The sequence below is a fragment of the Hippocampus bargibanti genome, linkage group LG01 (assembly GCF_051943395.1).
Source record: "Hippocampus bargibanti isolate YZ-2025 linkage group LG01, ASM5194339v1, whole genome shotgun sequence".
In the NCBI taxonomy this organism is placed as follows: Eukaryota; Metazoa; Chordata; class Actinopteri; order Syngnathiformes; family Syngnathidae; genus Hippocampus; species Hippocampus bargibanti.
Window position 1 is genome coordinate 24,272,052 of NC_142734.1, and position 15,506 is coordinate 24,287,557.

A 15,506-nucleotide genomic window follows, 5' to 3' on the forward strand; every position below is an offset into this window, starting at 1 on the left:
TTTCGTTTATTAACTTATTCGCGACTGAATCATATTGCCGATCTCAGAATGCGGCTGTGAATTTACCCCCTTCCCCCTCTTACGGGTAGAGAAAGAAGGAGGAGGAGGAGGTGGGCTTTCCGCATTCTCTGCTGGCAGACCCCCCCCCCTCACCCTTTTTGTCTTAGCGAAGCTTACACACGTACACAACAATACATAAAAGCACACAATGCACGCACAAAAAGACGCAAGACAAAGAACACGAAAAGGGCAGACAAGAACACACACAAAGACCGCTCCCCCTAACTCCCCCCCCCCTCTCTCAGCCGACCACCCTCTGCCCCCTGGACAATGAAACGCCCTGGGAAACCCCGTAGCAACGGCCAGCATTGTTGACCACATGCTCATGTTGGTGAATGCATTGATATTACTGTAATCCACGATCTATTGCAGCTGCATTTAAACAATAATCCCCTGGGTCAAAATAAAAAAAAAAAAAAACATTTTTTTTAATTTTTCATCCCAGTCCTCACACCCGAACTTCCAGAACTTCATCCTTTCTGAAGAATCCCCTTCTGAAACTTTCCCGGTCTAACAATACGGCTGCCGGAGGTGTGGCATCAAGCTTGCAATCCGTACAGGCGTCGCTAGTCACGCGTAAAGTACGTCGTACGCATAGGCCCGAATTTAAGGCGATCCGAACGTGATCGAGCCAAAATTCGCGTTACAAGCCTTGGATACGTGGATTAAACGTGAATGGAATACCTTCTGGCCATAAAGGATCCCACAATACATTCAAACAAAATGGCTGCGTGCTGGCGCGTCACCCACCCCAAAAAAAAAAAAAAACTCGTCGAACTCAGCCGTGTAGTCAGGTCAGGATGACGAGGAGCTCCACCACGCCGAATGGCAACCAGTCGGCTCTCGAATTCAGTCAACAAGCAGGCATCACCAAGGGAATGACCCCCTTGTCTCTTGTGGGCAACCCACAAACAGACACCACCAAAAGCGAGGAGCTTTTGTCTCTCGTCGACAGAAACACGCAGGCAAGCACCCCCCAACCACTCCGGACCTGACTGTTGGCGTGGGTGTCTGGCACCAAAATTTACTTAACTTAATTTATTAACTTAAGTCACTCAAATGGATTGGCAATAAAGAATTAATTTGGCTTCATTGAACACGGGATTGGCGAGTTAAACAAAGAAGACGACAAAATGAATCCTCAAAAAATGCACGAAAGTAAAATAGGACACATACAGTGTGATGAAGAATTAATTGTAATTCAGACGAAAAAATGAATATTCGAAATGTATAGTGTTGGATTATTTTGATCGTTCGCCCTTGGTTCATTGCTTCGACGGGTGTTGATGGAAGAGGATGGTTAAATCATCAGAGAGCCAGGTGTAGAACAGAAAGTTGATTTAATCTTTGAGAGCGCGGAGGCATCGCGGTGGACTTGAGAGAGCATGGCGAGTGAGAGAGAGAGAGAGAGAGAGAGAGAGAGAGAGAGAGAGAGAGAGAGAGAGAGAGAGAGAGAGAGAGAGAGAGAGAGAGAACTAGAAGGGAGAGCATTTTATACGGCGCGCAGTGTGTGACGCGAAAGGATGTGACGTAATGTAAATGCGACATCATGTAAAGGAAGGCAGGATATGACGTATCAGGAAGTCCAAAATGTAAACAAAGATTAGCGAGCGATGTTTAGAGATGTTTGTATGGCGAATTACCCCAACATATAGCATCGGGTTTTATTGAAAATTCAACATGAGCATTACATCCAGCGTATTCCCAAATGTGTTAAGGTTTTGTTTTTTCATGCTTGGGTGCCGATAAAGCGTTGGTCATGCCCTCTAGCAATGTTTTTTTCTTTTCAACAAGGGGGCAGCATTTCCCCCTTTTTCCATGTTAGCGCTTTGTTCCAGCTTCTGCTGTTGTTCAAGCGCTAGTTGGCTGGCTGTCTATTAGCTATCTATTAGCCAGCTAGCTGGCTGGCTGTCTATTGGCTCTCTAATAGCTGGCTAGCTAGTTAGCTGGCTATCTGTTGGCTATCTGTTAGCTACCTAGCAAGTTAGCGGGCTGGCTATCTATTAGCTATCTCATAGCTAGCTAGCTTTTTTGTATCTATTTGAGTTACTTGCGGGTTGAGTGAACGCTGGCCCATGTGACTGCCACTGCTCACCCACAGAAAAACTGACCCTGTGACTGTAAAGTGACAGTTTGTGTTGTATTATTATTATTATTATTATTATTATTATTATGAAACCCATATGTATGTATTGCATTGTCTTTTGTACAGCTGCCCCCATTTCAAGCTCAGATAACTCCAGACCCATATAACTTAGGAATTAAATCTTTTGTTCTGATGAAAGAATAGTTGAAGGTTTCTGGCACAAAATTGAATGTTTATGTCGTCCTAAAACTCAATATTATGTGGGTCCTGGAATTTGAGTGACAATGACAAAAACCCTGGCACTGGAGTGGGCACATTTTTGCACGTCGGGCAGTCACTGAGTACTTTTTTTATTTTCTTGCATTGGCCCTTTAAATTCTTCCAAAGTTGTTGATTTGGTAGAGGTGACGTGCTCATTTAACAAACCCCAAAGAAAAAAGTTGCTGAGTTGTGACTCAGGACTTATGGTTGTCCTCGATGACCCATCCATTTGGTTCAGACCACAACCTTAGGCTAATTTTTGTCAGTGTTGGTCAGATGATCTTCTGTCCCTTAACTCATTGACTGCCAGACGATGTGCAAAAATGTGTCAACTCTAGTGCCAGGGTTATTGTCATTGTCATACTCGAATTCCAGGAACAACAGAATATTGAGTTTTAGGACGACATAAACATTCAATACAGTGTAAGGAACGTTAGACTATCATTTTTCATCTGAAAAAAGTGAATTCCTAAATTAAATGGGTCTAGAGTTTTTGTCATTTTCACTCAAATGGCAAGACCCACAGAATATTGAGTTTTAGGATTACATAAACATTCAATACAACGTTAGAAAACTTCCACTCTCCTCTTTCATCGTGAAAAAAAAGAGTTCATTCCTAAATGATATGGGTCTGGTCTAAAATACAATACATACATACATGTTTTGGTTTATAAATGCTTCCCCCTTGTGGAAGGGAAAAAACATTCCAGAGGTCTGGCCAGCACTATATCGGCAACCAAGCATGAAAAATCAAAACACGAACAAATTCGGGAATGACGCTGTACGTCATATTTTCAATTCCCGAATAAATTTGTGAAAGGCAGTCAATGAGTTCAAGTCTATCTGAATCTGCACAACTGCTATCAGAGATAGGAAGCAATTGAAATCAGAATCAAAATCAGAAAGCCTTTAATAGTCCCATAGTGGAGACATTTGCAATCTACAGCAGCAAAATTGAAAGGGGTTGGGGGTGTAAAAAAAAAAAAATAAAAGTATTGCATGTACAAAAAAATTGCAATGTACAACTGCACAAAAAAAGTTTCATAAAAAGCACTGTACATCGTGCAAAGTATAAAAATGCAGTATAAAACATATATGCTATATGCAAATGTATTTACTTAACATAAACAGCTGTGCTGTTTACAATGTATAAGACCAGTTTATTTTATTGGTTAACTTTTTGGGCCAAAAATGTGTATACACAGAATCATCAAACATCACTGATGATTAATGGGACAGTTAACTTGCAACAAACAACAACACTGCATGAGACGCACGCAAACACTCTCAGACAGCAATGAATTATTCCAACAAAACAACCCAGATTCCACCCCTCGCCCACACATACACACACACACACACACACACACACACACACACACACACACGGAGGAGAGAGGCATTAAATTTGATACATTGCGTAAGCTTCCAATATGTCCTGTACATTAGAATCTTTGTCACAGATGCACATTTGCAAACTGCTGTGACTGGACCCTCCACACCCTGCCCCACCACCTTTTCCAGCGACTCCCCTCAGGCAGGCCAGGCGCTACCGATCCATGCGCACCAAATCCAGCAGACATTTCAACAGCTTAATAATAATAATACATTTCATTTATAAGCGCCTTTCAAAACTCTCAAGGACACTTTACAGTCACATGATATTTTTTCTGCGGGTGAATCAGAATCAGAATACCTTGGGTGAGCAGCGGCAGCCACACGTGTCAGCGTTCACTCAACCCGGAAGTAACATAAACACACAACACAAAGACACAGCGAGTCATTCATTCTTCAGCACTTGCGGAGGATCAAAGCGTCCTTTTCAGCAGTGAATCAGGGACGTCATGGTGGAACATGCACGTCTACTACAAGCTAAATGTTGAAAGCAAACACGCAGCTGTAGCATCCATTGAGCTTCTTCCCCTGTCGCCATTAAATCTCTAAACAGTAACCCAAATAATTTAAAACAGATTTTTTACTTACAGACAGTGTAGGTGTTCAAATACCTGACTGTTTCGGCGTCTACTTCGCCTTCGTCAGAGTCACCGACGCCGAAACATGCCGAATCTGCTTTAAATTAGTTATCAAGTAGACAGGATGAACTTAGTACAATGAGTAACCCAAATAGAACTGTACAGTGCCTCTATTTTTGTTATGATGATACTAGTGCAGTGTGCTCTACCGGAGACAAATTCCTTGTGTGTTCTACATACTTGGCAATAAAGATAATTCTGATTCAGATTCTGAACAGTAATCCAAATCGGTATAGTGCCTCTTTGCAATTTTTGGATGATGATACTAGTGCAGTGTGTTCTACACACCTGGCCAATAATTGATGATGATTGTGATTTTGATTTGTGTGTAGGTCACCAACAAGCCACTACCCAATGATGATGCTCCCCTCGGGCCAGACTGTGCCGGTCCTCCCCGGGCCTGGTCACATGCCGTCTGTCATCAATGTAAGATCTGCAACCAAAAATGTGTAAATATATATATATATATATATATATATATATATATATATATATATATATATATATATATATATATATATATATATATATATATATATATTATTTTTTTTTTTTTTTTGGGGGGGGGATGTTAAAATGTCACTGACTGCATCCTATGTTGCATTTGTTGTGTTCCCTAGCTGGCCCGCCCCATGTGCATGGTCCCCAACATTCCGGGTATCCCCGGGCCTCCTCTGGGATGTAGCAGCAGTGGTTCCAACTCTCCTTCTGGCTACAGCATCCACTCGGAAGCCAAGATGGTAAGCGCTTGATGAATGAACTCTCCTTTTGGAACCGTTTTGATCCCTCCATGATTTTGTCGACATGCCCCCCTCCCTAGCCGCCTTCCTACCATCCCTTTGACTCCCGTTTCTGTGTCCAATTACCTTTTTATTATTGCCCTTTAAGGACAACCGACTTCTCCGGACAAGTTGTGTCCATAATTTGTAAAATGGCTTCAAATGACTTCTACTGAGCGTATTTTACAAAGATTCCACCGCATATAGCTATATTTTTCGTTTAAAGACTCGCGCTGAATATTCAAAAAGTCTTGTTTTTGAGTTACGTGTGTGTGTGTGACGAGTCTGTACGTGACGTCATGAAAGGACCCCCCCCTGACCGACAAAAAGACACATTATATTTTAAAGCAGATTCTTTACTTACAGACAGTGTAGGTGTTCAAATACCTGACATGTTTCGGCGTCAACTTCCGCCTTCGTCAGAGTGTCACGGATGTTGTTGTGACGCGCCATTTTCAGCTGGTATTGCTATGAGGGCGTGACCTACCTGTCAGATCTGACAGGCAAACCACGCCCCCGCTGTCCGCTCATCTCTCCAGGATACTCTCTCCAGGTAGTAGAGAGCATGTAAGCTCCCTCATCCCTGTTGATGGTCCTTGGTCCTCGATTTCAATGGCCTCCCTGATCCAACGCTGATGTTTGTTTTCTTCGGTGCGGATGACTCTGGCCTTCTCCCAGTCCATGATGGGATTTTCTCTTTTGCAGTGGTCCGTGATGGCTGATTTATGGTACTCCTGTTGTGCTTGTTCTTTTATTGCTCTTGTTTGTATTGTTGCTGTCTCCTTCTCGCACTCCTTCTTGTGCTCTTTTTTCTTGTATTTAAACTCCTTCCTGTCTCCCCGATGTATGATTTATTGCATGACTTGCATGGGATTTCATATATTGAGTTGCATTTATTTTCCGGGTGTATTTTGTCCTTTGAGCTGAAGATGTTGAGGTTTTCTTTGGGAGTGACCAGGTTGGATAGGATAAGGAATGAGTACATTAGAGGGACAACTCATATTAGAAGCTTTGGAGAGAAAGTCAGAGAAGCCAGACTGAGATGGTTTGGACATGTCCAGAGGAGAGAGAGTGACTATATCGGAATGAGTACATTAGAGGGACAACTCATATTAGAAGCTTTGGAGAGAAAGTCAGAGAGGCCAGACTGAGATGGTTTGGACATGTCCAGAGGAGAGAGAGTGACTATATCGGGAGAAGGATGCTGAGTCTTGAACTGCCAGGCAGGAGACCGAGAGGAAGGCCGAAGAGGAAGTTTATGGATGTGGTCAAAGAGGACATGAAGGTAGCTGGTGTGAGAGAAGAGGATGCACAAAACCGGGATAGATGGAGGACATTGATTCGCTGTGGCGACCCCTGAGGGGAAAAGCCGAAAGGAAAAGAAGAAGAGGTGTACCAAGATCTGTCGGACAATTGTGTGTGGTTTGACCGGTGTGTTTATGTTGTGTTTCCTCAGTGCTCTTTGTATGCGTTCTGTGATCCCTCTCATGTATGGCAATGTTACCATTGCTCTGTGTTCTTGTTTGTTTATTTGCTTTTTCTTTCTCCCTTGTCTTGTGTGGTTTTTGACCTGCTCTGCCCCTTTAGTTATTGCCCACTTAGGATATTGGCATTTTTGTAGTGCGTGTTGTATATGTTTTTCCTCCTGTGTTCTGTCCTCCGGGTCCGTGATCATTGTGGTGTGTTCATGTAATGTTCTGACAACTGACAATTTATGAATAGTGAGGTGTTCGGATCTCCAAAGGAGATATTGGTCAGTATGTGTGGGTTTTCTGTGTACTTTTATTTTGATGTCCCCGTTTTCCGTGTGGTGTATGTTCAAGTCCAAGAAGGCGATGGATTGGTTTATTTCCTCTTCACGGGTGAACTTGATACTGCCTGTGGTGTCTATGGAGTTGAGGTGTTCCGTACGCTGTTGTGTATGTCCTGTTTTGATTTTTTCCAGAATGTCGTCCACATATCGTTTCCATAGTGTTGGTTTGTATATTTCCGGGGCTCTTGAAAGTGCTTTCTGTTCCAGGTCCTCCATGAAGAACCCACACATGATGGCAGAGAGTGGGTCCCCCATGGCGAACCCTTCTTTTTGTCTGTATATGGTGTTTCTGAATTGGAAATATGTGGATGTGGCAATGAACTGAAGTAGCTGGGTTATGTCATGTGCTGTTAGATTTGTGCGTTTTTTTGAGTGTCCTGTCTGCTTTGAGTCTGTCCTGTACTATCTGATTGGTGGCTTTGGTGGGTGTTTTGGTGAAAAGTGAGATGACGTCATGTGATATGAACATTTCGTCTTTCTGTACTTTTATGATGGCGAGTTCTGTAGCGAGTTGCTTTGAGTTCTTGCAGCGTTGGTCCGTGTGTCCCAGTAATGGTTTTATTATTTCTGATAGTGCTTTTGAGAGGTTGTACGTGACTGATCCGATGCTGTCTACTATGGGGCGGAAGGGTGTATCTGGTTTGTGTATTTTTGGCGTGCCGTAAATCCTGGGGATGATGTTTGCTGTGGGTACCAGGTGGTTGTACGACTCTTTGTTTATTTTATTTTCGTTTAATATGGTTTGAGTAGTGCTTTAAGTTTGTTTTTCTTTTCTTCTGTTGGGTCTTTCTTTAATATTTCATAGGTGTCGTCCTGTAATAACTGCTGCATCTGTTTTTCGGATTTTTCCGTGTCCATAATAACTTGTTCTGCCTTTGTCTGCGGGGAGTATTGTGATGTCTTTATTTTTGATAGTGTTATCATGGCTGTTGCTTCCTCTTTAGTAATATTACTGGGTGGTGGTTTGGCCGTTTTTAATATGCCTGCTATTTCATTGCATAGTGCTGCTTTTTGTCCTGGATTCTGTATTTTTTCACAGGCTAATTCCGTTGCGAGAATGAATTCGTCGTATGCTATTTTTTTTGGGTTGACTGCGTAATTGAGACCTTTTGATAATATGCTGCGTTCTGCTTGTTTGAGGTTGTGGCGTGACATTCATAGCAATACCAGCTGAAAATGGCGCGTCACAACAACATCCGTGACACTGACGAAGGCGGAAGTAGACGCCAAAACATGTCAGGTATTTGAACACCTACACTGTCTGTAAGTAAAGAATCTGCTTTAAATTAGATATCAAGTAGACAGGATGAACTTAGTACAACGAAAAAGACACATTGTAGCAGTCCTTCATCGCGTCAATGTATTTTGCTGTACTGTTTGTCTGAAAACCTTGATGTTGCACCCAAGAGCCGCCAGAAGAGGGCGTCCAAGCTCCATGGAAGGAATTTTCTCAGCCTGTGGAAACGGGCCGATCATTCCTCACGGGAGCTGGTCGCCATTTTTGGGTGCGACATTCCCCTCTGCCCGTTCGCCTCAAAATGAAATGGAAAAAAATTATTTAATCGATTGCAAACTTGTACGCTTTCCTCTTCAGAACTATTTGAATCATATTCATAACTGGATGTGTAACAAGATAGCATATTCTCCGAATCTGAAGCCATTGTTTTGATTTTTCAGCAATGCAAGACGTACTGGCGTGACGTCACGAACTAGGGGCGGGACTTTCTGAAAATGCCCAATTCGCGGCTCAATTTTTTGCAGATTTTGGACACTTTAAGTCATTTTTATTGGTGTTTTGCATTTGAATAAAAATATACTGCGTGTTTTGGGTATTTTAGATGCTTTTCAGAACGTTTTTCTGATGTCAGTTAAGAAACAAAAAAGTGACAATGGTTGTCCTTTAACCCTTGAGGCACACTAGAGATCAAAGTCCTCCGGATTCTCACGGAATTCCGGATAGTTCTAATTTTCATGAAAGTTCCTTTGGGAAATTATCCATTCGTTCGTTCATCCATCCATTCATGCATTTGTTCATTCATTAATCATTCATTCATTTGTTCATTTATTTGTTTATTCGTTAATTCATTCATTCGTTTATTCATTCGTTTGTTCGTTCATTCATTGATTCATTCGTTTATTCATTTGTTCATCCCTTCATTCATTCATTCGTTTAGTCATCAATTCATTCATTTATTGATTAATGTGTTCAATCATTTGTTCATTCAGCTGTTCGTTTGTTCATTCATTTGTTCATCCATCCATTCATTCATTTATTTATTCGTTCATTCATTTGTTCATCCTTTCATTAATTTATTAATTTATTTTTTCATTATTTGTTCATTCATTTGTTCATTTGTTTATTCATTAATTCATCCATTCATTAGTTCATTCATGTGTTCGTTTATTTGTTCGTTCGTTCATCCATTCATTCTTTTCTTCATTCATTTGTTTATTCATTTATTCATTCATTCATTCATTCATCCGTTCATTCATTCGTTGGTTTATTCATTAATGTATTCATTCGTTCGTTCATTTGTTTGTTCATTCATTCATTTGTTCATTCATCTATTCATTCATTTATTCATTCGTTCATTCATTTATTCATTCGTTCATTCATAAATTTATTTGTTCATTCGTGTATTCATAATTCGTTCGTTCGTTCATTCATTCGTTTATTCATTCATTCGTTCATTCATTTATTCATTCGTTCATTCATCAATTTATTCGTTCATTCGTGTATTCATAATTTGTTTGTTAGTCCATCCATTCATTCGTTCATTCATCCATTCAATCATTCGTTTCTTCGTTCGTTCATTCATTCATCCATCCATTCATTCATTTACTCATTTATTCATTTATTCATTAATTTGTTCGTTCGTTTGTTCATCCATTCATTTATTCCTTTATTCATTCATTTATTTGTTTATTCATTCATTAATTTGTTCATTTGTTCGTTCGTTCATTTGTTCATTCGTCCATTCATTCATTTGTTTATTCATTCATTTGTTTGTTCATTCATTCATTCATTCATGCATTCATTTGTTTGTTCGTTCATTCTTTCATTATTTGATTCATCCTCCGGACCACCTTATCCTCATGGGTTGCGGAGGGTGCTGGAGCCTATCCCAGCTGTCTTCAGGCTCTAGCTCATTCGCTGCCATTCCCAAATTTATTTGCGAATGGCAGCGATTGAGCCCGAGAGTGGCTGCCTTTCCAGCAACTCATGTATTTTGTTTTTCTACTTTCATTCCTTTCATCACTTTGCTGCTGTGAAATGTAAATTTCTCCACTGTGAGACTAATAAAGGCAAATCCAATCCAATCCAAAAATGCGATATGGAGCACCATTTCTGAAATTGTTTAGGTTTTTGTTTTTCGTGCTTGGGTCCTGATAACGCACTGGCCAAGGCTTCTAGCAATATTTTTCCCTTCCACAAGGGGCCATCATTTCCCTTTTTCCCATGTTCGCGCTTTGTTAGCTTTCAACTGCTGTTAAAGCGCCATATAAACCAATATGGATGTACTATTGCATTTGATTTTGGACAGCTGCCCTCATTTCAAGCTCATATAACTCCAGACTCATATCATTTAGGAATTAACTCTTTTTTTCTGATGAAAGAAGATAATCTAAGGTTTCTAACGCTGTACTGAATGTTGATGTAGCCCTAAAAGTCAATATTCTGTGGGTCCTGAAATTCAAGTGACAATGCCAAAAACCCTGGCACTGGACACATTTTTGCACGTCATTTGACAGTGAATGAGCTAGGCGGGGGACACCCTGAACTGGTTGCTTGCCAATCACAAGGTACAGTACCAAGACAAACAACTATAATCACTTTGGGACAACTCGAAGTGTCCAATCAGCCTGCCATGCATGCTTTTTTATAATGTGGGAGGAAACCGGAGGACCAGGAGAAAACCTTGAGGGCCCGGTGAGAACATGCAAACTCCACACAATTATTAACACATTGACTGCTCGACAATGTGCAAAAATGATTCCTTTCCAGTGCCAGTGTTGTTTTGTCCACTGTGCGATGTCTACTTGCGCCCTCCCCACTGATGGATTCATTTTTTCCCCCACAGCGCCTGAAGGCGGCGCTGTCCCAACAGAGTCCGTCCGGACACGCCATCAGCATGATGGCCATGGGCAACAGTCCGATGGTCCCTCAAAGAGCCGAACAGAGCCAGCTTCTCGTGCAGCAGCCAGATGCTCCGTCACCTGCACAGCCACAGGTAAATATGACGTAGAGCGCCATTCCCAAATTAGTTTTGGGGTTTTGTTTTTTTCTTACTAGGGTGTAGATAAAGCGCTGGTCAGACCTCTGGCAATGTTTTCCCCTTCCACGAGGGGGCAGCATTTCCCTTTTTCCCATGTTGTTGCTTTGTTCCAGTTTCAGCGGTTGTTAAACCGTGATATAAATCAATATCTATGTACACAGTGATACCTCCGCTGACGAGCGTTTCATCTTTTCGCCCTACGAACATTAAATTCGTGAGCATAGTCTTAGCTGGCGAACTAATTTTCGGCAGATGAACCAAACCACACCGAGCGCCACGGTGGCTGGCGGACTAGTTTTCGGCGGATGAACACCAAACCACACGGTCGAACAGCGCCACGGTGGCTGGAGGACTAGTTTTCCACTCCCGCTTACTCAGTGCAGATGTGGTTTGTTATCGAGTGGAGTGCTTTTGCTTTTTTTGGGCCCGAAAAACACCCCACCACAGGCTTGTGTTAAGCGGAACATGACACAAAAGAAAATGACGGTCGAGCATAAGAAGGAGATCATCAAAAAACCCGAATGAGGTGTGCGTTTGTGTGACTTAGCATCCCAGTACCAGTACGCTAAGTTGACCATTGCTACCATCCTTAAGAACAAGGAAGCTATTAAGGGCGTTTCACCAGTCTCAGGCAGTAGAAAAGGTTGAAAAACAGCTAGAAGGGTACAGTGTGAGTGAGGGAATTATCGCTGCGAAAGCACGGCAACTTCATTCTGATATCATCAAGAGGCAACGACATCAACGGCCATCACAAAGGTCAATAAAACGACTTTTAATATACAGTACAGTTTTTTTATTACAATACAATGGCACATTTATTATACACAAAATAAGGTATATTTTGTGTCGTTTTCAGAATCGGAATCTGAAAACTTTTATTCGTCCCACAATGGGGAAATTTGCAGTCCACAGCAGCAATTTGAAAGGGAATGGGGTGGGGGGGGGGGTGAAAGGATAGAAAAACAAGCTATTCTAAGCATAGTAAAATAAGAATGTCACATGTATACTGTAAATGTGCAAAACCGTTTCATAAAAAAACTGTACATAGTGCTAGTATCAAGAAAGGCATATTGATATCTGTAGCTGTATTGCATCAACCCGTATTTACAGTAAGTGTCCAGTTATTTTTTCAGGCTTATTTAGTAGGAAATTATGTTTTATGGGGACCTGGCAATGGATTATTCTCATTTTAATTGTTTCTTATGGGAAATAAATGTTCGGAAGACGAACCTTTCGCCTTACTCACACTTTGTGGGAACCAATTAAGCTCGTACTCTGAGGTATCACTATATCGGAATTGTATTTTGGACATCCACCCCCATTTTAAGCTCATATAACTCCAGACCCATATAATTTAGGAATTAACTCTTTTTTTCGGATAAAAGAAGAGAATGTTTCATAGTTTTTTTTCCCTTCCACGAGAGGGTAGCATTTGTACTTTGTTCCAGCTTCAGCTGTTGTTAAAGCGCTATAGAAATCAATATGTATGGATTGCATTGTATTCTGTACAGCCGCCCCCATTTCAAGCTCATATAACTCCAAACCCATATAACTTAGGAATTAACTCGAAGGGAGTCTAAGGTTTCTAACACTGTATTGAATGTTTATGTAGTCCTAATACTTGATATTCTGGAGGTCCTGAAATTCAAGTGACAATGACAAAAAAAACCCTGGCACTGGAGTGGACACATTAGTGCTTTATTTTCTGTATATGATAGTTGTCGATGTTAAGCGCTTTGTTCCAGCTTCAGTTGTTGCATTAGTATTATCATTCATTTAAAAAGAAATGCAAACTTGAGGGCCGCATAACTTTTCCCTTCTCTGATGGGGGGCCTGTGTCAGTTTGTAACAGAAAAAGTGTGATGATCGTAGGGGAGCTTAAAAATGTATTGTTTCCCAGAAAGCCACACATAACCAAATAACCCTTTCCAGGTTCTTTACAGAAAAAGTCAGGAAACAAATAATAACACTATTAATGAAATAAATAATAACTAAATAACCCTCTCTGAGTTCTTCACAGAAAAAAAACTGGAAATAAATAACACTTTATGAAATAAATAATAACTAAATAACTCTCTCTGGGTTCTTCATAGAAAAAAAACAGGAAATAAATCACACTATTTATGAAGTAAATGATAACTAACTAACTCTCTCTGGGTTCTTCATAGAAAAAAAGCCATGGAACATTAACTTTCTGTTGTGCCATGCACAATCTTAACAGATAAAGGTTCAGCTCACTTGTCAGAGCAGAATATCTCTGACACAGATGAGCAGTTTCGTCCATAATTTGTAAAATCACTTAAAATGACGTCTGTGTAAGCTCTCAGTCGTACAGGAGTGGTCCATCGATGAAAAGGTTTCTTCAGCCGTCATCTGTACTTCTTTGAAGGTGTTGGACGTTTCGCTTCTTATCCAAGAAACTTCGTCAGCAAACTAAAGTCTTACTGGTAGTTTAGGCCCTGCTCTCGGGTTGGGGGGAGCAGAGGACTACTCCCTGCAACTCCACTGAATGTTCCTATTGTTCTGACTAGCGACTGGCCTGATTGCCCCACTTCAACCGGTATCAGTATTACTAATCCGAAGTGGCCTAAGCAGGCTATTGTATGAATGATCCAAATTGAACCTCACCCCACCAAACCGGTTTAATGAAGGATTTAGTTGTTTTATGAAAATCGCTTATTTTACTCCCCTTTCAAATCATCTACGTATGTTCTTTCGCTAAGATTTTAACCTCATTGTCGTCAAATGAGTGGTTGCTATCTTTTAGGTCCATATGTACTGCTGATTGAGGCCCACTAGTATTACCCCTGCGATATTGAAGTCTTTTTTTTTAGAATTTGTTTAGTTTCCCCAATGTACTGCTCTTTACAATTTTCATTCTTACAATGTATTGAATAAACTACATTACTTTTTTTTTGGCAGCCTATCTTTTGGATGCACTAATTTTTGCCTTGAAATAAGTAGGAATTTTGTGTTGCCAAAGGACTCCTTGTAGTTTTTCAGAAACTCCTGCAATGTAAGGTACTGCTACTCCTCTCCTTTTTGTATCTTCAGAATTTTTGGTTTCATTCCCTATTCTTTCTTTCTGACATTTGTTAAATGACCACTGAGGGTACCCACAGTTTGTGAGTGCTCTCCTGATATGTTTTGACTCATTTTCTCTACCTTCAATGCTTGTTGGTGTTAGTTTAGCCCTATGCTGGAGGGTTCTGATAACTCCTAGTTTGTGTTGTAAAGGGTGGTTAGAATCGAAATGACTTAAAATGACTTTTATTGAGCGTATTTTACAAAGATTCCACCGCATATAGCTATATTTTACGTTTTAAGACTCGCACTGAATATTCACGAAGTCTTGTTTTCGAGTTGATGCCGATCCCCGTTTGGTACGCCCCTGACCGAGAAAGCGACACACACTGCATTTTGCGGTACTTTGTTTGGTCTGAAAACTTTGTGTAGATCCATGTTGATGGCGAAATTAGAAGGAAAACACATAAATAACGCGATCGTGAATCGTTGTGTGTTGCACCAAGATAACTATTTGACATTCGCTGACACAAAATCCCAGCAGAGAAATCAGCCCATTTCCAACGGAGGTTGGGCGCCATCTTCTGCATTTTCTGGGTGCTACATTGCTGTCATTGACGGCTCGAATACATATGGGAGGACTCCTTGAATCAATTGCAAACATTTATGCTTTCCTCTTCAGAACTATTTGAATCATATTCATAACTTCACATCTTCTCCGAATCTGAAGCCATTGTTTTGATTCTCAAGCAAGGCAAGACGTCCTGGCGTGACGTCACGAACAAGGGGGTGAGACCTTCTGAACCTGGCCATTTCCGGATTCATTTTGAAGTCATTTTTATTGGTGTTTTTCATTTAACTAAAAATATCAGCCTGCCTGATTTGGGTATTTTAGATGCTATAAAACGTTTTTCTGATGTCAGTGGGAAACAAAAAAAAAAAAATGGTGCCGGTTGTCCTTTAAATGTAGTGTGTTCAAACCTCATAGCACAGTAAGAACACTACACTTCAATTTATTAACTGCCTTTCAAATGTGAAAAATATCCCTGATCAGTTAATCAATTTGTCTCAAGGAATATGCCGTTTACATACTATTTCGCAGATACTCGGAGGAGGAAAGGGAAATAGATTAAAATAACATATGCACTGTGATTTATCAAGATTGCGTCTGTT

The 15,506-nt window shown here is 40.8% G+C and overlaps 1 protein-coding gene across 3 annotated transcripts in view; it reads left to right on the top strand.

Annotated features, from left to right (window-relative positions):
* atf7a (activating transcription factor 7a) overlaps nucleotides 1-15,506 on the top strand; it is a 74,316-nt gene that overhangs the window by 46,802 nt on the left and 12,008 nt on the right. For all 3 annotated transcript variants that reach the window (XM_089004796.1, XM_089004780.1, XM_089004788.1), the window contains exons 6-8: nucleotides 4,773-4,866; nucleotides 5,061-5,180; nucleotides 11,115-11,264. In XM_089004796.1, the coding sequence (XP_088860922.1) occupies nucleotides 4,773-4,866; nucleotides 5,061-5,180; nucleotides 11,115-11,264 (364 nt within the window). The remainder of the gene's footprint in view (nucleotides 1-4,772; nucleotides 4,867-5,060; nucleotides 5,181-11,114; nucleotides 11,265-15,506) is intronic.